At 34.6% G+C, this 26,997-nt stretch overlaps 1 protein-coding gene across 9 annotated transcripts in view; it reads right to left on the bottom strand.

Annotated features, from left to right (window-relative positions):
- The window catches only part of DMD (dystrophin), a 1,137,868-nt gene that overhangs the window by 840,063 nt on the left and 270,808 nt on the right, over positions 1-26,997 (bottom strand). For 8 of the 9 annotated variants that reach the window (XM_085319436.1, XM_085319439.1, XM_085319437.1 and 5 more), the window contains exons 8-9: positions 15,858-16,039; positions 14,771-14,893 (exon numbers count right to left, since the gene is read on the bottom strand). In XM_085319436.1, the coding sequence (XP_085175562.1) occupies positions 14,771-14,893; positions 15,858-16,039 (305 nt within the window). The remainder of the gene's footprint in view (positions 1-14,770; positions 14,894-15,857; positions 16,040-26,997) is intronic. The other variant, XM_085319443.1, reaches the window with a different exon arrangement.

Below are 26,997 nucleotides of genomic sequence, written 5' to 3'. Positions count from 1 at the left end.
ACCACAAATCACTGGTGGATAGGTGAGAATATGGAGATGCTTCAATATCTGTAATCAGTCTTACCTCTTTTCCTAGGTATCCATTACTGGTCACTACTGGAAACAGTATACAATACTTGATAAAAACTTTGTTCTCACTAATTAAAACTATCCCAATATTGCCCAGACTTACTGAAGCAGCTCTTAAATCTGTTAGTGTACATAAGCAGACATATAAGCTATTTTTATGCTCTGTATCTTAAACTAACTTGTCTGTTTCTGAGAAATTCTGCAAAATTCCATGATATGGAGAAGAGAACTAAAGACCTCTTGATTACAAAGAGTTATTGTACACTTAAGTTATTATTGACTCCTTCTACCTCCTACATCTCACAATTATATTGTCATTCGGCTTTTATTTTCCTCTCAGAATAAGGGGAAACATCAACTATGAAATTAAAGAATGAATAAAAGATTTATCTTCAACAAAAATAAATGCAACTTTTTATAGTTGAAAGAATTTGTCACTGTCACCTCACTTAGTCACTGTGTAATGAAGTGCTGCATTGTGAATTCACATGTAAAAAAATAACTTTTAGGGTGATTAAGTCACATTAGGTAACCTTGAAATAATCTGTATTTTGCAGGCCAAATTTTGCAGTCAGAGGTATTTGTCCATGCATTTTTCATGCCAAAAAATTCAAGATAGTTTCTGACATAAAAGAGAAACATTATTCCATTCCCACAATTACTGTTTCAGGGGTAACGTGTTTCTATTTTATATACATGTAATAAATACAATGAGTTAGCAAAATCCTATTATCTGTTCTCTTGCAAATACAAACTATACCCCATTGTTAGTCTGAGATGAAGAAACAGAATTACCCTAAAATAGCTACATACAAAAATACTTTAAAGACCATTACTCTCTCATGCATTTATTTTTATAGTTCACATTAAATTATACCACAGTTAACTGACTAGAATATTACACATTTATTAAGAAAGAATGTAACTGCAGTGAGGCCATTTTTGGTGATGTGACCTGAATTTAGCTTCAAGTTCTGTTAGGAGGGAATTCAGTTGATTAAAATCACTCCTCAGATGTAATTACTGATGAGGCGGGCATGAAAGCATACTTCAGGAACAACAATGCATTAGGGCTCTAATTCTATTAACGGAGACTATACACAACAGTGAGGTGTAGCTTGCACAGCTGCCACATTCTTTAACACACTTTCATGCTAATAACCCAAAGATTGTCTGTTTAAAAATAAATCAGAACTGTATAAACGCACTGTTCTCAGCTATACTCTCCTCTGCATTTTCCCCATCTTCCTCAACACTTCCTTTTTATCTTCCTCTTTCCCCTTTCCATAGTAAAAAGTAATTTTGGAATTGCTAGAATTGTAGACCTGCTGGGACTCTTTTTTTTTTTTTTTTTTTCCTTTTTCTCCCCATCAGTTATGACCTGATAGAACTAAATTAACTATTTTACTTCTTCAAATGAGTAGCAGAATGTTGAAACAGAATCCATAAATATTTTATCAGACATTTTTGCCTGATATCCCTCATGTGAGAGAAAAGAATTACAAATGCTTTACAGATGAGATTTTGCCAAGCAATCTTATATTTCCCTTTATCATATAAAATGTACTCATTTTTAACAAAATGTCATAACACATGAATTTAAATTATATGTATTAAATCACACAGACTTTACAGTGGCCATTGTATATGATCATAGGACACTAACAAAGCCAGAAACAAGGCTGAACAATCAAAAGAGAAGTTAAAATTGGGAAAATTAGGAAGCTAAAAATAAATGAGTTGTTAAACATTAGTATAAAACCTATAAATATAGCAGACAATGAATTTGAAACTGAGTTTAAAGGAAGTAAGAGAATCAGGAGAAGACCAGAACATGGTATAGTCTAACAGAGAAAGCATTTACTTGGTATCACAGAGAAGATAGAAAATCAATATGACTAAGAACAGATGTGAGTAGGAATAATGAAATCGGAAAAATAACAAAGCTAATTTTTAAGATCACAAAAATTAGGAAGGAAATTGAATGTATTCTGAAGAGGAATGGATAATTATAGGTAAACCAGAGAATGTTTCTAAAAAGGTAATCATATTGAAAATTGCATAATGACATAAATTGGCTGCAATAACATACCCCAAAACAAGGTCAAGAAAAGATTTATTTATTAAGAAAGGCAACTAAGCTTGTCAAAACAAAGTATAGATCGTGCAGAGGAATTCAATTCTTACTCCTCATAATTTCTGCAAAAGTAATGATGGGGGAAACTCCACTGTAATTCCACCTAGTATACAACATGCGTTCATTAATTCACTACCACACTCTAATATTCTTTAAAATGAATACACTATTGTAGAATTTCTATTCCTTGATTGCAGTGTCAAATTTGGCAATAATTCAACCACCGAACTCCTAGTAAATTAATAGTGAGTGCTAGAACATTATACTTCCCCTGACGGTTTTCAAATAGCAGATCAGCTTCCATTTAGTTGTGCGTTTCTCCTACCTTATTTTTCTGCACATAGGATTAATATCCATCTCTTCTTGATGAAATGCTTGCAGCGAAGAATATATAAAACTGAAGAATTCTTGTTTTCAGTTTAAAAAACATAATACAAACTACACATAATTAAGGTTTTATATGCATTTATATTCTTAGATTAAACCGTCACCCTAAAATGGAGACAAATATCCCAAAGTTTGCAAGTTGCAGTATCAATTGCAAATTGTTGAGTTTCTGAAAGTATTATATACACTTATGCCCATCAATATGTAGTCTTGCATTCTTAATTGCTTTAGCTTTAAGATATAAGGTTCTTGTCTATTAGAAAAAGTGTTCTGCTTCTGTATACAAACTTTTATGATAGTGAAATGAGAAAATATGTCAAAATATGTGTCTCTTTTATTTCAGATAATAGCAACTAAATAATTTCTGTTGATGTGATGCATTCTTACTAAATTTTCTCTGTACAATTTCCCAGGAAACTTTTTCATCCTGAACTGTATACTGTAACATTATATAAAAATTCTTCTAATAATTCAGTCAGCAGCACTGATCTGTCAGGCTAATCCCCTACTCAAATATGAAAGAGCCCGAAGCTCATATCTTATTTTAGTTTTGAATTAGGTTAGCAATACTGTACCGTCGGATTCAAAAAACAGAAATGGCAAGAATAAATTAAATGTAACAAAAATGCAAAACCTGCAAACACTTCAAAGTGTTGCCTTTGTATAGAGTAGTCTCTTTGACTCTAAAGCATTACTGCTCAGAAATCACAAAAAAATAGCTGGACATTCAATTCCCTGGGACTATCTGAGGTGTCAGCACTACTACTTTAAATACTTTAGTGTATTTTTAAAGTAAGTGAATAACCAGGGGTTGTGTGAACCTGGAATAGTAAAGAGTCCATATTTAGGTGTCAAGATAAGCTATGCATTGACAACCTTCTCAGTGTAAGTCTTCATTTACCAACAGAACAGCTGCATAGTGAAAACAATAGTAAGGAAAACTTAAAGAAATTGTTTGAAAGGCAAGCAGATAGTTTATGTATGTACGATACATGTGGCTTTTCTCTAGATAAAAACTGAAATCATCACCTGATTAAATAATGACTACTAGATGGCCACCAAATGATAACTCTCATCGCTACAGGAGCGGGCTGACCCACAGGCAAAGGGAACAATTCAGATCTGCAGATCTCAAAGACATCCCACAAAGCAGCTGGAAGTCCCTTTCTGAGTTTTGACAATGCGCTATCAATCTAGTCCTATCTCCTCGGCCCATTTCTGGCCTCTAGAAAAGATAATGTACATTAGCTGAACATCACTAACTTTATTAAATGAATTTTCTAGGGAAAAGTTATAATGAAGTTTAAAGAAGAAACACAAAATAAAGACATTTTTTAAACTAGCCAGTTTTTGTGCGGAGAGACACAACACTCTCTCTCTGCATAGAAATGCTATTGTACAAAAAGAAAAACAATGCAAGCTCTTCTCCTTATGTCATGGTAGAAGCCTTGAATAACTAAACTGCTTTAAATTAACACTGCACATGTTACTCTCTCCTTAGATATGTAATACCTTTGCAACTAAGTTCACTTGTTAACGATATGAAATGTTAAGGGTATGAAACTCTAATCATGAAATGGGCTATCCTGCATAGAGTAACATCTCAACACAAATTCTGTATTACACACACAGGGAACATACTGTCTTTGCTGTTAATCCCACGACACAAGGTTAAGTTCTTGTCCCCTCTCTTTCGCCCCTTGCCTCACTGAGAGCTTTTGATTTGTAGCTGAAGCTGCCCCATCCCAAAGCAATGCCCCTGACACAGTTGAAGTATATATAAAGTTCATATTATATATATTTGTGTTTCTGTGTGTGTTTAAAGGAGGATCATCTTCATAGCTTCTTGTCTCTGCTCCCTCTATAAACCCCTTTTGCCTTTTCTGGTATAGATTTTTTTTTTCTGAGAGAAAATGGAATTATTTTTTGGAATTTCTTTCTTCATAGTTTGGAGGCAAAGGTTTAGAATACAAACTGAAGACAAATCAGTATTAGGCTGGTTGTATTTCTAAAAAAAAAAAAAAAAATCAAAATTGAGAGATGTTCTCCACTGAACAGAATACAAGAAAAATATTTGAAAGTAACAGAAAGAGTAGAAGACTTTCTCTCAAAAAGATTGGGAGGAAAAACCTGATTTATATTCTTTTATACTGAAGAAATATCATCACAATATGCAGGAAACTGCCATTCAATTAGAAGCTGATACACATAATCTACTGGACCAACAGTCTGGAAGCAAATCGTCATCGTGTTTAAGTGAAGATAAAATGGTTCATGCAACTTTGGTAAATCAGCATATTTTTCTACATCAGCTATGATGTTAAGTGCCAACAAGAGAAACAAATGTGAAAGATCATAGCAGAAATATGAAAAGTAGAAAAATGTAAGACTACATAATGTATGCCTACATAAAATACCAAACAAGAAATGTGCACACTATGTATCACCTGTCTATACATTTTTCGGTTTCAACTTTGTCTAAACACTCTTATCAATTCCATTTACATTAAGGGTAGCTGTGCTTTTAACTTACAAAATTCTCTTGAATAATGACAGGTAAAACATAACTTTATTATTACACTCTTGTACTCTTATTCTCTAGCTTTAGGAGGTAAATATATTTCATTTTATTACATTTTCCTTGCCAAATACTTTGCAGTCCTTCTATAGAAAGCACTGTTTTTTCTACTAATAACTTTCATTTTTTAACATCCTTAGCAAAATTCCATCTTCTACCCTTTTTAAAAAAGTTTTTGTTTTCTTAAATTAGATGTTTCATTATGTCATTGACAATTAATTTAAACTACTATAAAACAAGTTAAGAAATAGATTTCTAACCAAATACTTTAAGATGTCTACTCTTCTGAAAGTGTTAAGTACCACTCTCTGAAAAGCCAGTCCTTAAAGCTGGAAATCAATAATGAAAGTCCACAAAATAAGAAGTTGTAAAGCACATAAAATAAGAAGTCATAACATATGTTTCTGTAAAGTGTAATATGTTCTAGCTGTTGCTAGAAATTACTCCAGCAGAACTAACAATAAACTTCTGTTCTAAAAAAAATGAACTATATATAATGCACTTTTCCAATCCTGCTTTCTATAAGTGCTCTAAACTATCTATATGTTTCACTATGTCAGTCCATATGTCATATATCTATCCATTTGTGTATCTGCCACTCTAGTCCAGGTTTCAAAAAGGAGGATATTAATATCATTAAAATTATTCCTTCATTGTGCCTTTCTTTCCCTTTCCCTTCTAATGGCATTACTTCCAGACTACTACAAATTCCTTTTGCATTTTTAAGAACGTTTTACTTCCTCTAAATATATGTATTACGGTATTGCTTTGCTAGAACTTGCTCAATTATTAATAAAGCAAATGTTTACTGCAAAGAGAACATGGATGCAAAACTGCACATTGTTCCAAAAAATGTCTGTATTTTACAGTTCCAGTCTCCATTATATTTTACTGGGCTTTCTGGACTGAAAGTTCTGAAAACGGGTCAGAACATTGGAAAACTGTCCCCCTCCTCCCATTAGTTGTTTTTTTAAAAAAATATTATCTCTTCCCGCTTCTTCCCTTACCTCACTGATAATCTCAGGCTGACACATCTACAATAATAATATTGCTAAGAATATTTCAAGAAGTGCTTAGTGTCAAAACAGGCAAAACAAAATTCCTTAATACTATTATATGCACAGACACAAAGGTCTTTGCTGTTTGCAGTGAATATGGGATATAAATATTCTATAAATACTTAACTTTGACATGTATCTGGAGTCTGTATATACACACGAAAACCCACAAAGTATATTTTGCAAAATCTTGGCGCGAGAGTCTTCTGCATGAGAATTGTGAAAAAAAATTTGTTGCATCAGTATCACTAGAGTGGGAGGGGAGAAACCCGGCACTTCAGTGATCAGTAGAGATTAGTAGTCCGAACTTCTCAGAGGTCATTGCTTCTTGTAAACACCCAGACCTGCTGGACTTACAAACGTGAGCTAACAAAGAAGCCGCAGCATTTCCTGCAGACCCACAAAACATATGACTGCAATGCTACTGCTATGAAAACAGGAAAAAAAGGTCTCGCCTCCATTCCCCAACCCACCCCTTCTCACCCACTGAGATACAAATATAAGCATAAAATGATACTATATAGAATAGGAAGATTAGTTAAACTATATGTAAGTAATGCAACTAACACAGTAAAAGCAATTCTAACTAGAAAATGCAATTCTTATCCTTTTAATTACATTTGTGTAGGTATAGCTCACACTATAGATAACCCTCTAAAAGTAATAACATTTGAACATAAATCATCTCTGCTGATAATTTACAGAAAATCAAGGCAGAGGAAGCTCAGGAGGAGCTCCTGGGGTCAAGGAAACATCCTTTGGGTAATGAGGCACAGCTGAGCCCCTCAGAAAACAACAGCACTGGAGCAAACTTTCCTCACTGTTCCCGAGCATATGTACAAAATGTGCTGCTCCCATCAGCACAGCAGCATAGGAGCGTTTCTTTGTTCTTTGATTTTGTTTTATTAATAACTCTCTGTAGGAGGCATAAAGATGTGATCAGACGAACATCTGAGTACATAGTCTAATGTTTGCTCTCTTTTTATTTTGTTCAGATCTAGAGAAACTAATCAGTAAGAAAAACTATTGATAAAATAATTTTTGGCAATAGAATACAAATATCTGAAATTAGGAACCAAAATTTTATGGTACTAGGTGAGAAGCTCACCTAATACACAGAGACTAGTTCTAACTTAATATTAATCAAATAAGAAACAGTTTATAATGGTGTTTTTATCTTCTGTATGCTAAACTCTTCTGTTGATTACAGAGATTTTCCAAGAGATATGGGGTTCTTTCTTCACATTTCTGCATTTTGTATGTTTAACTTGGTAAAATAAAGGAGTACAGAATGGGAACCTATGTTTTAGATCAGATGAAGTAACAAAGGTGAATACTCAAGTAAGTTTATTATTTATAGATATACAGCCTTACTCAGTGTATCTTTCAAAATCACTGAATGCGTTAAGTATTTAAATGTTTGAGTTTCCCTGTTACTTCATTATTTGTATTGAAATAACAGGAAAATTCTCTGCCTAAAGAGTTGGGCAGAGAAGAACTTCATGAGGTTCAACAAAGGCAAGGGCAGAGTCCTGCACTTAGGGAGGAATAACCCTAGGCACCAGTACAAGCTGGGGGCTGACCTTCTAGAGAGCAGCTCTGCAGAGAAGGACCTGGGAGTGCTGGTGGATGACAAATTGACCATGAGCCACCAATGTGCCCTTGTGGCCAAGAAGGCCAATGGTCTCCTGGGGTGCATTAGGAAGAGTGTTGCCAGCAGGTCAAGGGAAGTGATCCTGCCCCTCTGCTCAGCCCTGCTGATGCCTCATCTTGAGTACTGCATCCAGTTCTGGGCTCCCCTCTACAAGAGGGACATGGAGCTCCTGGAGAGAGTCCAGCATAGGGCTACAAAGATGATCAGAGGGCTGGAGCACCTGCCCAATGAGGAACAGCTGTGAGAGCTGGGCCTCTTCAGCCTGGGGAAGAGAAGCCTGAGGGGGGATCTTATCAATGTGTACAAGTACCTGAAGGGAGGGTGTCAAGGGGACGGGGACAAACTCTTCTCAGTTGTCCCATGTGACAGGACAAGAGGCAATGGGCAGAAATTGAAGCATAGGAAGTTCTGCCTGACCTTGAGGAGGAATTTCTTCACTGTGAGAGTGACAGAGGACTGGGACAGGTTGCCTAGAGAGGTTGTGGAGTCTCCTTCTCTGGAGACATATTTAAGGGCTGCCTGGATGCAACCCTGTCTAACATGCTCTAGGTGACCCTGCATGAGCAGGCAGGTTGGACTAGATGATTTCCAGAGGTCCCTTCCAACCTCAACCATTCTGTGATTCTGTGAAATAGAACCCAGCATTTCCGAGACTGAAAAACTTTATCAATGTAAGAAGAAACAGTAGCCTCATCTCTGAAAAAAATATATTTAGAAAATCACGTGGAAGAAAGCAAGTATTACTACAACTTTTCTCTTATCACTTCAAATTTTTGAAATGATATTGTCCAGGAGCCAGAATCAGGCAATGAACAGGCCTATTCCTTAGTCCATACAAGAGCTCCTGTGACAGTTTGTAATGAAATGGAAAAAAATACAGTGATTAAGGTTCATGTGCAGATGGAAAATGCCTTGACTTAGGTACTGCCTTTGAGTGTCCTGCATTGGAAGAGTTAGAGAACAGCATGACAGCTATAATTTCACTATAATACTTTTATAATATTTATATTATACTTTTTACTTTTTCAACTGCTACATGAATGCCCAAGAAAGTATATAAACAGACAATTCCTTGCTTTCTGAGTCTCAGAATAAATGCTCTTTTCATATTTGCATAAAGGGAAAGAGCTTTACAAGTCTGAAATGGGGACCCATGATGACATCTGGAATCATATCAATCTGCAAGTTCCTTCAATTTCAACCTTCACATTATTAGGAAAAAATGAGCACCAGTATACCTAGCAGTGAAGATTTTCCTTAGTATTGGCTCCTAAGATGTTTCAGCTAGCTCTTCACTTGCATCAGATCCATGGCTGATATAAACAGTTCTGCACTACTGCATAAAGCTGCATAAACTCTAATGATCATGAAGAGGATTCACATCTAACAGTTGACATGTTAATGGGACATGTTGAACATGAAAAAAATCAAATGTTTACAGTAAATCAGTATATTTGTCCTCATCTGGTGTAGCTGCATTAATTTTGGCATATCACACACATAATATACATTTTATCAATAACCCTGCATTCAAAATGCTCAGTGGCATAAAAAATAGCTTAAGTAGATGCTTTTTAATGTTATGTGATCTTACTGTATGCCTTAAAATATAAACTATTTCAAACCCCATAGAAAATGTTTCTTTTCTCAAGAGAGGCAAAATGCCTAAGATGGTAAAATTCTTTCTATGAAAATTTCCATTTTTAGAAGTGAATATTTTTGTTCACAGTCAGGAAGTCTCTAATTTTACAACAAGCCAAGATTTTCACAAAAGATTAGAACTTTCAAAACACACAAATATTTTTTCATTAAAAAAAGAAAAACAAGCAGTTTGTCTATCATAGTTCAACTCTGAAATTAAGAATCTCTTCCTAATAATACTGAAATTAGTTAAAAGCATCTAAACTTAATCATCTACAAGGAAAAAAAATCAAGGACAAAGTATACTATTGAAAGTACATACAGTTCTCTGTACAGAAATATTTTTACTGATATGATAATTAGGGAATGACCTATATATCTTTTCCATTTTTCTAACAGTATGAAATAAAGCTCTAAAGTAATTCAAATCAAGTTCACATATTACAAAATTTTTTTGTTCTTTAACACACCTAACCATCTGTAGGTAAACTGATGTGGCATTTTCTTTGTTAGATTAAATCTGAATATATAAGAGATACAATTATATTTTACTTACAACATTTTCTGCTCCCTGAATAACACATTATTTTTTTTATGACTCAGTATGGCACAGYTTAATAATTCACATGGGACATACCACATTCCATTTCTAATGTTCCTATGTTTAAAAAATTTTTATTACTATTTTAAGTAAGAAATCTTATTTTAAAAGTTTTTGCAAAAAAAAAAATCTTGCATTTGCAAATGGTGGAGGAGAAAAAGCGTGATAAATGAATGTTATGCTGAGAGGCTGGAGGACATGCTTTTCTTCTAATATAAGTTGAGCTGCTATCAGGAACCACTGCCTCCTTCATCTAACCCTCTAAGTAAAAGAAAGCTTTATAAAAAAGAAAACATTGTAATGCTGTGATGCTAAAGCCTGTTGCACAGATGAATGCTGAAGGGTCCCAGAACAGATGTCTCACCGCCCTGTTAAGGAAGGGACAGAAGGCCAAAAGGGTGGTGAGCGAGGGCCTAGAACACCCCAAGTCACAAGGCCAAGATCACCAGAAGAACTGTGTGCCGTGAGGAAATTCAGCTAAGATTTAGAGTGAATTTCTAGTGACCTTTCAGGTTAATTACTTCACTCGTGAACTCATGTGAAAGTCCAATACTATAACTGAGCACAATCCATCCCACAAAACAGGGAACACAAGAAAAAATTATACTACTTCTGAAAAACAGCAATAATAACTACAGGGTTAGGAATTTCCCAGGAACTAGTGACTGGCTAGGTTCAGACCTGAGGTGAAGCCTCCAGTTCTTAAGTCTCCAACCAAGGCATTAATGCCAGGGAACATTGTCCCCATAGGCTACTACTGCTAAATTCATCATCCCAAATTCTTTAATTCAAGTCTTCTGAAGCTCCTCAGTGTAAGTGCTAAAACTGCTCCTGCATCCAAATATTGTATTATATTTCAAATGCTATATTTTCATATGACAGTGTAGAATGAAGAAAAAGTAACTTGTGTGGCAAGAATAAAAATCTGCAAAGATATCAAAATGTAATGGTCTTAATTTTGCATAATAGATACTCTAGGGTAGCCAGACTCACTAGGAACTTTCGTGTTTTTACCAAATCAGAGTTTTCTTTGTATTTTAGCTTATCCAAGACTGCATCCTTTATGTCCTACGGATCTCAGAAGGGTGAGGGAGAGGAAGAGGGACAGGGACAGAAAATATTTTTGGTAAAAAATAATCAATCATTTGTGGTCAGGTTTCAATGAGATTAAGTGATGTAACAAAAATTAACAGACTTTCATAAATTTAAAACAGAAGCTGGAGGGTAATTTCAGAAGAGAATTTTGAAATACCTCAGGAAACTGAGGATCTCTTTTTCTAAGTGAAGCCTGGTAGATTGTCTCATTAATGGGTCTGAATTCAAGAGAGAAAATACAGAGCTGCAAAGCACAGCAGATAAGCTTTCTGTAATTGCTGAGAAGTAACTGTTATCTGAAACTTGACAACATAAATGCTTTTCTTAAGCCTTTCCTAATCCTAATACAGGAGATTCAAGGATACAGATTTGAGAAGCTGATAGTGGATTCCTATCCCAAGATCTGCACAAGCTTATAAACACTTTCTAAGTAAGCAAGTTAGAGGAGAGAAACTTTTTTCCTTGACTTTAGCAGAAGAACTGCTATTCACATTAGTAATAGCATTTTGAAAGCTTTGACTTCTTCAACTGGATGTGGGCAAGAACAAATTGAAGAACAAGACAGGACTGAGCGCATTGATGCTTTGCATCTGTGATGTGTCACAGTTAAGCAAAGCAAGACTTGTCCAGCTAAGACCATGCAATTAAAATCGTTGGCCTTACAAGTATATTTCTGGATGATGAACAGATTAAGAATTCAGAAAGGAAGTACAAATTTAAAGACAACCGCACAGTTTTGGTGAAGATATTAGGAAGTATGAAAAACAATAGGGGATGGGGAAAGTGAAAGGTAACAGGGAAGAAGTGATGAGATGGAGGGTAGAAGGGAAAAGAGTTTGAAAGGACAATGGGGTAATAGGCAGTGTTGAGAAGACAGGTACAAAGCTAAAGAAAAGTCCAATACTCCAGAGGTGATGACTGGGATCAGAGGTTGGATGCTGCTATTTGCAATTACAAATGAGGAACAGGAACTTTGTACAAAGAACGCTTGCTTGTTCCTGAGTTACAAATGTTAATGAACAGAACTGTAAAACCCATTGAGGTACAGTGTCCTACCATGACTGTGGGGCAGGAGGTTTTGAATTTCAGAGGGTAGAGGGAGAATAGAAAGGGTTTTTTACAATTTTTTTCCCTAGCCCTTAAACATCTCCATGAAGCTCTGCTCTTCTGGCAGGTGTACTCTAGTTACATTGCCAAGTTTTCTACATCTTAATGTTGATTCCACTTTTTACTGAAGAAACAGTGAGCTTTAGAAAAATGTTACTCCTTCTTGCCAATACAGAGCTTTAGTATCATAGCTCATTTCATTTTTATAATTTCTGATAGTTGACACACGCAGTAAATGTATAGCATATCTGGTAAACTTTATAGGATAATATTGCAACATCTTTGGGAAGAGTTCATATTTACTTTTGCTCTTATTTACAGTGGCTCATGCTTGCATTATAAAACTTATCGGACCATTCTTCCTAATACTTCCAAGACATCACACAATTAAAGAGAATAACATTTAAGACAAGTCTTAGCAGTTAGAACTTCTACAGAGCAGTCAGTGAAAGAATGTCCAAGTCCTGTAGAATGAAAACTTGTAGAGATCTGAAAAGAATCAATGACTCATACATTCACATGGAAAGCAAAAACCTTTCCCCTCAATGGTAGTACCTAAGATAACCTTTGAAACTGCCAGATCACAGCAAAGTAGATCTACTGAATTTTTCCTTAGATAACTAGATGGAAATGAGAAACAGCTTCCTAAACTTCACAAAATCTGAGAAAGCACGCAATGTTAGCTTAACCTTGATTTGTCTAATGCAGCATCCCCTGTACAAGTAGCTTTTACTGAAAATCATTGAAGTAGCTGCAATTTTAAAAATGGTATTCAAAAATCACAAAATACCCGGAGAAAATTGGAAGACTATTGAAATTTCAAAATTAATATTATTTATTGTTTAATGCTAGGGAGAGAGCATTTGATTTGGTTAAAATAAATGGAATTATTACGGTATATCAGCTTCAAATGTCTAAAGCAAAAATTATCAACACATGACTATTTTACTAGGATTATAGATTTAATACTTAGATGACTGTTGGTCTTCAAGAAATACAAGGCCAGTAGCAAAAAAATCATTAACACAGATTAAGAATTGCAGGTATTGAATTGGCACTATTACTGCAATTCAAGTTTATCTTGATTATAAGGATTCTGTGTTTTTCACTTGGGATTTTTAAGAGAATGGTTTTCATTTGGTAATGTTTGTTGTGACTCTGGCACAATAGGACCCAATTCCATTGTAATAGAAATTATAGACACAGCTTCCAAATCCAGGTCTGGAAACTAGAATACAAGGTGAGGACTGAAAAATAAAAAGATGTTTTCTTACTACCTTTTAATAGGTATTTTGTGTAGAATAGGCTTTATTTATATTGGGTTATAAACTGTGTCTGATAGAGCAGATGTTAACACAAAAATAAAATCAATTACAATAAAAGTAGCTCAAAAATAGAGTTAAATCATGAGTTTCTATTCTTATGAACTATCAGTTTAATATTTAAGTATAAAAATTAATTATACCAGTTTTAAACACCTTTTTCAAAAGCTTCATTAATCATCACCACAACACATTTGATGAGTTTAGTGCAGATCATGCAGATGTGCAAAGGATTTCTTTCCTGGAGTATTTAAAGGAAGTCATTATTCAATAAAATACCTGTCATTTGAAGAGTAGATTCAGAAACACAGTGTTGAATTAGTAGTATAAATTTGAAATATATTTTTTAGAGATTAGACAAAATTAAGTCTCCACAAGAGAGCTCATACTGTAGTGCCGATAAATGTAGATCTCCTTTTCAAAAAATAATGAAAGTACGGCACATTATACAATATGGCCTGGGGCTGTCACACTTGTCAAAAGTTATAAAAATCTGACTACCAAAATGCTTATTATGAGAATTGCTTAAAACAATTTGTATTAAGTTGTGGTTATTTAAAGTCTTAAAAAAACCCACAAAACCCTAAACTGAATGTTTGCATGGTACCATCTGTGATAAAATAACCATTTGTTATCATCTAATTCTCTAAGTCATGTAAAGAATATTTCATTTAATGTACTTTTACTTGTTTCCCAAACTACAGTGATCTTCTGAAAAATATCATCATTCATCGTTTCCTATAGCAGATATGGGTCTGGGGAGAAGCAATAGAAAACCAATGGTGATTATTTTTCTACTAAAAAACCATGGATGCAAACTGCAAAATACAGTTTATGTTTGGTTTGTCTTTTAAGTCAATATATTTGCTACTTTCAAAAATGACTAAAAAAGGAAGCTGCTTATAATTTTAACACAGCATCAGTGTTTGAATTTTGTTCATTAACAGTCAGCATAAAGCCTTTTCATCAGCCATGCAGAAATACACAGCAAAAAGAAACCACTTGATAGGTGCTCAAAAGTAAATCATCCAGATCAGGTATAAGCAAAATGCACATACATTTTCATTCCAAGCATAAACTTAACAGAAAAAATTTCAAAATAATTGGCAATCTTGACAGACCTGTGGAGGAGCCTGCCTCCTTTTTTGGTCAGGGGATGTAACATAGGCAGCTTGGGTATATGCGTAACTTGTGAATCGAGGTTTAGGAGAAGATGAAGGGCCCTGGGGTACACTGACTGTGATCTATGAAGAAGAAATTAGAGGTCGAAAGAATATGCATTTATGGATAAAAACATGGATTATAGAAGTAAAACATTAATAGGGAAAGGAAAAGGGAAAGGAGAGGGGGAAAAAGAGAAGGGGGAAAGGAGAAGGAGGAAAGCCCATCAGCAGCTGTATTTTTCAAGGACACGGTTGATATGCAGGAGTCAAAATTGGGTGAATACCAGGGGAAGCTTTCATTTATTCTGACCTCCCATCCCCATAGCCACAAACTGTCAGGTTTCAATCCCAGTAGAATATGAATACAGAGGGAAGGTTCTTTATAATTTACCAGCAAAGGCTGAAAAACAAGTAATCTTGTGGTGAGCCCTAAATAATCAAAGTCAACATTCATCTGCTTAGTACTCCAAAAAGAGATTGAGCGTCCCAAAAGCAAGATACAAATTAAACTGAGAACAGGTATACTAGGCCTAAAAGCATAACAGATAGAGCAAACATAATGAGATTAACTTCTGGCATCTTAGAAACAATGGCATCTTAAAATGCCATTGTAAATAAAATACTATAATAAAAAAATAAAAACATATAGTGATTATGCAGAAATGGCAACAGTTGTTCTGTAAAAAAAAAAAAAAAAGCAAGCAGTTTCTACATATCTGTGTTTTAATGGAAAACCTCCCAGTTTTGTGTTTTGTGAAAACCTCCCAGTTTTTTGTGTGTATTTCCACAATCAAAAGATTTGGTGCTATAGATGAGAAGTTAGCCCATATTTGTTAAATAGTTGCTTTTAAAACAACCAGTGCAACATGAAAAGCAGTACACAAATATAATTCATCCAGACAAGTACACTGGACAAAGTCTCTTCACCATGGTTAAAACTATGGCTGTGGATTTTTTGCCCATCTAACACCACACTTTCAGAGTAGGTTAGGTAAATAACCACTTCAGAGCAGCAACATGAAAGTGTAAAAGTGGAACAACTCACTTCTTGCGAAAAACGCTGTTGATGATGTACTTGTATGTGCTCTTCTTTAGCGACCCTTGGGTGTCGTGGCAATGTTTCCACCTCCCTGATGGCTTCCATGGTGACTTGCTGGGGCAGAACTTGGAAGAGGGAAGTCACGTACATTAAGATAGACTTCTTATCTGGACAGACAGTTGCAACGTCTGGAAGGCAAATTAACATGTATCATTTCAGTTTATATATCAGGCAGTGTGCATGAGAAGATAACCAATCAAGTTCATGGAGAGTTGATAAACTAATGAGCAATTTATTGCCTATGTTAGTTCTCTAGAGACTAATTAGAGCTTTATAATCAGTTCCAAATTTGCATACCAATGAGAAAGAGCCAAAGTTTAAAAAGGTAATTGTTTTCTCATTTAACATGAACTTCCTTCTATATTTCTTCTCTAGTGGAAATACAGATACCATGCAATTTGACAGCATGACCCTCATTAGGCAGGACTAGAAATAGAAAAAGCTATACCTTTTTGCATTGTACAAACGCTGCGGTTAAAAAATAAGGACAATCTTATTTACAAAGCTGTATTTTACATGTCTTCTTAATATCATTTAATCACTGCGCTTGGCAATAATATAGGGAAAAAAAGCTTTACAAGTTTATCTAGTGAATGTGTTCATACAAGATGTCTATAAAAGCCAACCTCTGACATAGCTGCATATGTCTTATACTCTGAGCTGCATATGTCTTATACTCTGTATAGTCTAATGATGATAGAACAAATCTATTGAAAAAAATATTTTTTAAGTAAGTAAGTGCTCTACTTGGACATTAGCAGTAAGTACAAGTACCTTTGCAGGAATGCAAAAATGATTTCAGGTTTAACACATAGCTGTGATATACCAGCAGGAAAAATGGTTGATCTGACTCAACATTTCAAGTCAATAACAATTTGTAAAAATGTAAGTTATAGGGGAGTTCTTTCAAGTAGTTCTTTGGTTACTTGGCATTAAAACTTACCTCACTTCATTGAGTGAATCAAGATATAAAGAGACTGTTGTATAAGAAATTTATCATTAATCCCATAAGTGTTTAAACATAAGTGCTGGCAGAAACCCAGGAGCTGTGAGTTTTCACTATCACAGATCTATCTTGGCCTGGACAATATCTCAGAACAGAAGAACTGCAATCCATATATTTTAGCAGACTAAATAATGCTACAACATGGCATCTCATTCTCTCTTCCTAGAATGCAGAATACATAAGGGCAGACACCATATGCTAAAATGTCCACACATACTTGGAGATTAAGAAAAGGCACCTGGCCCAACATACCCTATCAAAATATTTGGTTTGGCTTTCTGATTTATCTCCTTACCTTTGCCTGACAGAATAGAAAAGAGAGCTGAAGATTTAGTTCTACTTAGAATTGGCTAGAAAAATGCCCTCCTTTTCTTTGCCCTCAAGATTTATTATCTCAGTGGTCATAGTGTGCTGATTTTAGAGTATACATGACTTTTCCAACTCACATCACACTATAGCCCTCTGTCAACACAGGCTTCACTTTTGTAGCATTATTTCAGTCCTGGAAACATTTTGCTAGCACTTTCTTCTCGTCTTTTCATTCATATTTTAACAAAGAGCATTTTGTTCTCCTTGGTGTCTAGTATTAATTTATGCTCACAAGAATATCCATGCTCTTATAAAGACAAGGGTATGCACTGAAAGGGTATACACAGAAAAGGAATTAATGCCAGTGATGATTTTCCCAGTTGTTGTTCATTATTTTCCTTTTAAAAATATTCTGATAATTAAGTAGGTAAAGTCCTTATCATTTGTCTATGCAAATATGTCATACAATAAATAAAGCATACAGCTTACAAAAATATACATGCTGAAAATTGTTTACCCATTCTATCTGACAAATTAAAAATATATACGCAGCTATGAGAATTAATTGACAAATAGGAAAAGATATAATTATTACATTAAAAAGCCAAGCAACCATTGTTACAAGGTCTAGAATTTCAATCTGTGTTTGAAAATTCTTTTTTGCAGGCTCTTGAATAATCAGAGCAGGAAAGATTTCTGTTATCCTGTACTATATCTTTGCCTTCATGTTTTTTTCTCTTTGACTCCTAGTTTAATATATTCTCTTTGCCAAGTGTTAGACTGATGGATATTTGAAGTACTAACAGGTAGCTAGAAAATAAATTTGAATTTAAGCCCTTTGTTGCAAGCAAATTTACCAGTTCCTTGGAAATGTGTGTCTGCTCTCAGTCTGGGCAAATGCTGTCAAGCTAACCTATACCCTCTAAAAACTAATCCCAAAATCTCTGAAAATACAGAAGATACTTAAGAAAATCAAATCAACATGTGTAGGCTGTGCCATTACTGAGATACCTCTTTAGAGATAAAAAGGAAATATACAAATAAGCAAGTATTCAGGGACCTTTTTCAAAAACAAGATACCTTCGCCAAAGTAGATTCAGAAGCAACATTCTCTCAATAGTTCCACCCATTTTCTTGGCAGCAACTAGCCGGATAGGATTTAAAACAACAAATAAGAATAGAAACTAACTCGAATACAAGTCAAACAAGAGTTTAAAATGAGAAGTGTTACAATCTCAGGACAAATCATATTATTAAGATGCACATCAAAGAAGTAAGTAAGTAGTAGAAAACAAATTCTCTCATCTTGAAGATTTTGGAGAGCTCTGAAAACTGTTCCAGCCCTTTAACAAGACACAGTTAAAAGAAAGTATTGGAAAAAAAATCCAGCAAGAATTTTCCAGTTATTATTGAGATGATTCTACTACTCTTGAAGACTTTATGCTGGCATCACAGAGCTAGTTTTTGGTATGACTTGTTATCCATGGGCTCACTCATCTTTAGGAAGATGTTTTCCTTTAGCATCATCTATAGTAAATGAAAAGAAATTACTTTGATGCAGAGTAAGGCCCTCACTTTATATGCTCCCACTAAAGAAATATTCTCACTCTGTGGCCATTTGGAGTGCTTTAGAGACTAGCCTGTCCAGCTGAAGCGAGCATCCTACTCATCCTCCTTTGTTTCCCCCTCCGCTATGTCAATCATAGCTTTCGCTAGACACTCAAATTGGGACAGAAAATAGAAATCAAACAAAACACTTGCTGCTTCCAAGACACAGGCTGCAAAACATGTCTGATAATATGAAGACACTAAGAATACTAGAATGCCACCATGAATTTTCACGTACTATGTCATTTTGTTCATCCGGAGTTGCAGCTACTTGGCTCCCAAAAGAGAAGGAAGAACAAAACTTTAAACTGTAGAAGAAACAGCAACTCCCGTTTAAGCACTGCTGCCTGCAAAGGGGATATTGCAGGCTTCATTTAGAGAGCAATTTGCCCTATAAAAGTTCACTAAGGCTTGACTTTTATAAAGTAAATTTTGTTCATTTTCCAGTGAACAAAATGACATGTCTCCACAATTTTCTTTGGCTCAGTTGTTTGTTGAGGATTGGTGACTACAATAAACCTAGAATGTTCTGAAACTGGATGCAGGGCCAAAAAAAACAAAAGAGAAAAGAAAAACATCAAACCCTTCTAAAAATGATCCACCAGCCAATTTTTATAAGCCTTGTATTTCACAAGTATTTTTGTCCTTGCCACCCTATGTTCTGCCTACAAGCAATTCTCTACCAATACAAACAGGTCAGGCAGAAATAAGCACTTTGCAGAAATTGAAAGTGAGGAGGATACAAAACAGCTAAACAATTTCCATATTAAAAAGTGCTGTGCCACCAGCAACAAAATCCAGGATTTCATAATACAGTGTTACATTGTGTAAATACAGTCATGCACACACAGTCTAAATTAAATAATAAAATTAAGTAAAAATAATACAGTTATTAGCATTCATCCAAATATAGCTTCCAGCTTTCAAACATCTGTCTACTTACAAATTATTACACTTAAAAATTATTCCTATTGCTGAATATTCTGCTTTCTCAAAGCTATGAACAAATAACAGGCCTGACACTATCTGCACTGATTCCACTCATTCTTAGCATCAAACTAGTCATGAAATCATTCTGAGAGAATAAACCAGAAAATTTATATTACTTTACATAAATTTCCAAAGTGATTTTTTTAAATTTTAGAAATAAATTCAGAAATAAACTTTGCCTTATACAGTGTTGAGTATGAAACTTGAGCTCTGTAAATGCAAGAAAACCTTGGCTCTCAAGAGAGAGATACAGGATTTTCAGCTAATCACAAAGTAGGAAATAGAAAGCTCAACTTACAACTTCCACACCTCATCTAATACTGTGGGCAATAATACATTTTTTTCCAAGTATTTTAATATTAACTGCTGTTTCTCATGAGATTTTAAAAACTGTATTAAAAACCCCATTCTTCCCACTTCTATAACACTGAAGCAGACTCTCAAGGTTGATTTGAATTACAGAAATAGAGATCACACAGCTTCTTTGTTCCCTGAAAATAGAGGCTGGTTTCTTTTTGCTCTCTCTATCAAAAATCTTTTTTATTTTAATGTTGATTAAAGACACTAACAGAACATTAACATTTATTAGAATTTCTCAAAACAACCACCTATCTCCAAATGCAGCTGTTTAGAAAGGACTTTAAAAAGATATGCAATAGATAAACTAATCGAACAAGGTATCAGACTGTTGAGATAAGACAGAACCTAACTAATATGTAAAATACTAGTTTCAACAACATAAACGCATCACAGGAGGGACTGAGTCTTCATATATGTTTATATAGTAACTCCCACTGTGGCACCAACCTCAACTGGAGCATCTAAGATGATGGCAAAGTGGAAATATCTAAAAACAGTAATGCAAAACAGGACATAAATGATGCAAGCGATTTTAACTAAGAATCAGTGGGGAAAAAAAAAGCTCTGAGTCATCTCTCAATATGAAGGTTGAGGACACAGAAGCAGCTGCGATGGTTCCATTGTATGAGCTAATGATGCTATCTGGAAATATTGCTTAGAGACAGGCAGCATGGCAATTCTTGGGGAAAAAAAAGAGCAATATGCATACATTTGTGTATTCCTGTGAAGTACTTAATTGTTTAGGCTTATTAAAAGTGTTTTGGAAATAAGGTGTTTATAAAGCCATATTATCAAGCAAAAATTGTAAACTCTCTTATCTATGTGGATCTGAGGAATGTCTGCTTAGCCAGCAGCTTAGGATAACAGTGAAAAACCTCAGGGAAGCTAAAGCAAAAATTCACTACCTCAACCACAGGAAACTTTTCCAGGTTACTGCCAGTCACAAGAGAATAGTATGAATTGCTAGACAGCATATAAATGGAAAAAAAAAAACAGAGAGTCAAAATTTGAAGACAATAGAATATTCTTAGTCTGAGAAAAATTAGTTTTTACAGTTTTCTAAAAATGCTAAGGAATACCAGCACACATTTTCATTTACTTCTAATCCCCTCAAATGTCAATATCACAGAGCTGGACCGTCAATATTATATGTTTTTGAATTATTTTCAGAAAAATACTTACGAACAATGACAACTTACCTGTTATGCCTTTTAGCCTCAAAAACAAGGATGAGTTTTAAAAATGTGTTCATATACCTATGATAATCTAACAAGGTTCACCACACTCTTTGAATGACCTTCCTGAAAACCTAAAACCCAGTCACATACTTTGAACACTTTTTGACTTGGATGAAGGAAAACTCCCAGCTGAAATTGTATGAATCTCTATGGAACTGAAAAAGTCTTCAATTGCAAGGAAAACAAGCAGGATTTCATTCCCAGATGTATACATTAGAGGTAGCTTAATAGAGGGGAAAAAATTTTCATATTATCTTCAAAACTAAGAAAAAGAATGCAGAATTGAACTTAAAAATGTTTATAGACCAAGTTAATATTTTTTGTCACTTACTAACAAATCTTTTTGCAGGAATCAGAGGTAACCCTGACACAACCATAAGGGACAGCTTGAATTTCTTATTACTGAGATCATCTACATTTCCTGACTGTGAATGTATGAAATAATATTTTTTCTTCTTTAAGTATTTGAATATCATAGGACAAGTAAGATTATCAAAGAACATAAGCTGTTTTTCTTGAACATACAAAAACTTTTCTCTCAGCTACCATCTAGTCCTGAAACCACGCTGTTCTGCAATCTACGTTGGGACAGAGACTACTCGAATGGTATGGATCATGGGAGGAACAGGAGACTAAGTGGTAATGGTTTGTACTGCTGGCGCTCAGTTACTGCTAGTAAGACCTTTATGCAATAAAACCTGTACTGTCTCTAAAAGGCCAGTCAATAGCTGTTGTGTCTATTCTTGAATCATTGACCTTTTTGACAATTTTTGATTTTTAAACTTAACTTGTAGTTATTTTCTGCTCCATTTCTGCACTCCTTCAATAGACAGCAGACTAAATTCAAAACAAAATAAATTGTTACAAGTGATGTAGTAGGGGACTTACAGAGAAAAATGAAATTTATGCATTACTAGATAGCTAAAATATTAAGGTCTGGAAATCTAAACTCTGATAATTCTTTACTAAAGTCCAGGAGCAGATTACTGCTGTCCTTTTTCTAAAATGAGTTCTTTAGCGCATTTGCCAGAGGAGAGAAGGATATTTAATCACACAGAAGTCTGTGTGTTCTCAGTGTCATGGGGAGAACACAGTCCTAACTTAAACAGGAAAGCTGTATCATGCAACTCAGAATGTACCCTATTCACCACTGGTACTAAGGGTGAATTAAAGTCCTCTTAGTAGAAAGGTAAATAACTGATTTAATCTGCAATCTTAAAAAGGTTTAAAGGAAAAAAAAACCAAGAACGAAAATCAAAAAACAAGACTTGATGGCTCATGTTATTGTCAGTGACAAAGATAGACAACTACACCATTCCCCAGAGCAGGACTAATCGAAAGCTATAATTATGGGAAGGCTGTCCAGTGGCCTGCATGAGCAAGTACGCTCATCAGAGTTTATTGTTCTGCAGAATAAAATTCATATCTTAAAAATGGCCCCATTAATGGAAGGCACAAAATCCCTACAAAGAATTAAGAGTGGAAACCTGGAGGACAGCCAAGTGGTCACCTGCACGCTGTGAGTGACACTGTTCATTTTGTTCCTTTTTGCACATTTGAATATCCATTCATCTAAAAGTAATATGAAACCCCCTGAAGAATACGCCATTAAATTTTCAGCAGACTTTTCCTTAAGAAAGTAAATGCAAATGTTTTACACCTCATGACTACGAACTACAGTGTACCTTCAAAGCGCTGATCGCAGGAGAGTTTTGCAGGCTCTGCTGGACGATGTCACAACAACGGTGTGAAGACAGTCTTTGCAGAAGGGCAACACATTTGTGTTTGCCTTTGAGAATTACGAAAACAGGTTTCACGGGCTTAAAGTACTGTGGAATTCAAGCATATCTGGTATCAAAACATTCAGCAGCAGAAAATACTTTAAATTCACCTGAGTATTTGTTCTGATTTGCTGCATGAGTACGGAGGAGTCTTAGACTGATATGCAATTGCTGTCCTAGTTGAGTGGTCTTGAGATTATTTCTGCTTTTGAAATCTGCAGAATCATACTTCCATCTCTGCTGTACTGCTACAGTAATCCTTATTTTTCTTTAGTTTCCTTATGTTGCTAGCCATTTATTCAATAACACTGTAATCTTTGCATCCTTAACCATATCTAGCATGAGCAGATTCTTAGCAACAAAGACAGAGTCCAAGAAATCAAGTTGAACGGGCAATGCAGTAAAACTTCAGTTTGAAAAAGTAGAGATACTTGTGTTAGTATCTTTAGTATATTTTAATATTAATATTTTATATTAATGTAAAATATTAATGGACATAGTCCATTAATATTTTTTTAAGTCAGAACATGTTAGGATATCAGTAGCAGTAGGTATGGCTCTGATGAATTTTCTGAGATAATAAATAAAAGGTAGCATTTAATTTTCTTGTAATAAACAGTTGTACAAGAATTGTGAAATATAACAGAAGAAATTCAGGAGCTAAATTGGTATAACCACTTCTGAAAGAAAGTATAATCAGTGAGCTAAAACACAACATCAATGGCAATTAATTAAAGTGGCTAATCAAATGGACAAATCAAAATGCATAAATTAACATTTGGCCTTGTAATTATATCTATTATAAATTCAGATAGGGGTGGATAACAGCATAATAGCTTTTGATCAGATTGTTTATGAGAATTTATTTGGTAGGTAAGGTGTTTCATAGTCAGTAATTCTGTAAAGTAACTATGATAAAAATAAATTAGAGAATGAACTCCAGTAACTCTAAAGGTCTGATGAGTTCTTTTGGAAATAAGTGCATTACTTTCATTTCACTGTGAAATCTAACATAAAAAAGAACATAAGGTAACCGAAGAATCTCAATGGAAATCTAAATCCATAAAGAACTCTGATAGACACTAGATAGAGCATTATTCGTGCTAAGTGAGTAATACCATGCCTTACCTAAGAATATAAAGTTCTTTTTCAAATTTAGTCAAAGGCAATTGGAAAACAGTGTTTTCTAACATACAGGTTTTAAAATGAAATAGAGTTAGATGCGAGTAGAACCATTTCTGCTTTTATTAATAATTTTTCCCAAAACAAAACATTACAGCTGAGTTGAAATTGTGAAATTAAGATCACAGTCTGATCCTGAATATAAAGTTGTTTAGAATCAGTATTTAGGTAGAACCTATTTTGGTAAACAATTTGATGAAGAAATTAAAATGGCATATATTACTTTTCTTCTTTTCTTCGCATAAGACTAACATAAAAGAAGGAGTTGCTGCTTCTGTCTGAAATGTGAGGGGAAAATTTGTTTTCTAGCACTAATGTGTTTATCTAATAATTCATTCTACAGATCTTATATTACTTATATAGAAACAAAGACCTATGCACACATAGGTGAAAACAAATGCTGCCAATATAGAAGAAATTCTACTGCATCTTAAAAAAGACAGAAGCACCTCAGAACCCGCAGTGGTATCAGCAGAAGTACAGGGATTCTGCTTCTACGGTATATGCCTTCCTTTTCTTCCCCTCTGAAATGGGATGTTTCAGAGACTAGGACAGGGTAGCGGGCACCTGATGTTAATCTCTTGTCCCGCAAAAACTACAGAGCAAAATCGTACATGTTACTGCAGGTAGCCTCTYGCTAATCTCAACTGGCTTTTCATGGACAACTGGTTTTCTTTTAAAAACYGAGAAAAACAAAAGGAAGAAAAACAAGAAAGAAATAACAAAGATAACTCCTTTGTATGTAAATCCAAAATATATTATTATTATTTTTTTCATAAAGTAACAAAGTTTAAGGAATGTAACTTAATTTTCATGTAGAAAAACTCCTATATTTAGRCCAACTTTAGTTGTAAATTTGATTACAAGTATCTTTTAAAAACTAAAATGAAAAGTTTGTATGCACTGTGTACTATAGTACCTCAAATTCTTTTTTTTACTAAAATAGGTCAGAATATGGTTTACAGATGTGATATGTTTTTTTTTTTAATTTAATTTACCATTTTTGTAAGTTGTTCAATATCATTATGAGCGATTAGAGAACTTTATGAACTATAAAAGTTTGGTTATCTTTTGAAGAGTTAAGACCAAAAAAAACTCCACAATCAGGTATTAATCTATACAAATTAAATTGACGTGTATCCAGAGCAGTTTTCCTGCTGCCTCCTCCAGCTATATAGCTTCAGTTTTTTCCCTGGATGTGTTGCTTCTGCATCTAAATGAAGACCAGACACCTAGCTAATATTGGTTTTTATTTGTGTGACTCATACATTGTCAAAATGACTAACGAGGTCATTAAAAAAGTTAACTGTAGGAGATGCAAGAAAGGCTACCTCCCCTTTAAAACAGAAAATACAGATACAAATTAATCTTCAATAAGAGTTGAAGCTCAAGTGATTTGATTTTTATATGACCATAATTATTCTTACTTTAAAATACTAAAAATTATGATGGAACAATATATTGTTAATGCCACAGAGGAAGGATTTTTAACATTTGAGGGGTTATTACTGCTGGGAATGCAGCGAAGAGATTAACATGCTGGTCTTTTTCATTAGGCTGATCATGAGGAAAAATAGTCTACAATATGTCATGCAGGTAATGTTTAAAAATGCAAAATRGTTACTCACTGTATGCATTTTATTCCTCCAGTTACTTTTTTAAGCATAATAGGTTTGCAATTTAAGAAGAAAATCTTAAGTGTAATTACCTGAGGGAATGTCCAGTGTTCACGCCGGACAATAAGAACATCTCAAGACCTTATTCTAAGTCTTTTAAAACTTTTTCAGCTGGAAACRTCTGCTCATGTTTTGCATAAAAGTAGCTTCTGGTGCATTATCATCCAGATAGATTAGAAAAATACATTTTGCAAATGCAAATGTTATCACCAGTAGATCTGCAGCGAGGGTCATGCTGGGTCTATCAGAACACACACTAGGATGTTCTTCTGCTTGGGGTGCACTAAGTTCTCCTCTCCAATCCTTTTTCTTCACTTCATGATCAAGTTGTTAAATACAGTCAGTACTGGTGAACCTAACTCCTGGCAACAGCATCTGTGAATGCAAGATTACCATCTTGCATCTGTTTTGAGGAAGTTTCTTTTACATATACATCCAGATACTGAAATCCCTTCTCTTGTTGTTCACTTTAATRTATATATTTTTTAAATTTTCTTAGGGAAAAAGATGTAATTAATATATTTCTGTCTTTGTCCTTTCTCCTTTACAATGTTTTCTGTAATGGTACCTTAAAACGTGGTTTATATCTTCAAGGTATTTTAAAAAAAAGGGGGAAAATTGTTTCAAATAGTCTCTGGTGAACTAGTTACCAGATGGAACAGCTGCCAAMGCGGGTAGTGGTGGGGAGGGGGGTGGTACATAGGGGAAAAATAGAGATGTAATTGCTTCATCAGAATCTGAAAAGGTTCAAAATGGAGAGTTCTCCGTGAATCTCTGCCAAGGAACCATATGTGATGTGTCAAGACCATTTCAGGATGCGAATCAACACTGAAGGGACCATATGAATAAAAATTAGAACTTCTTTTGAAAAATCCAAAATAAATGTAGTTTTGTATGTGACTAGTGTTGGAAAAATAGTGAAATAATCTTGAAACC

Source organism: Rhea americana, unplaced genomic scaffold, assembly GCF_003343005.1.
Source record: "Rhea americana isolate MKP2758 unplaced genomic scaffold, rheAme1 scaffold_59, whole genome shotgun sequence".
Lineage (NCBI taxonomy): Eukaryota > Metazoa > Chordata > Aves > Rheiformes > Rheidae > Rhea > Rhea americana.
This window is presented reverse-complemented; position numbering and strand designations above follow the sequence as displayed.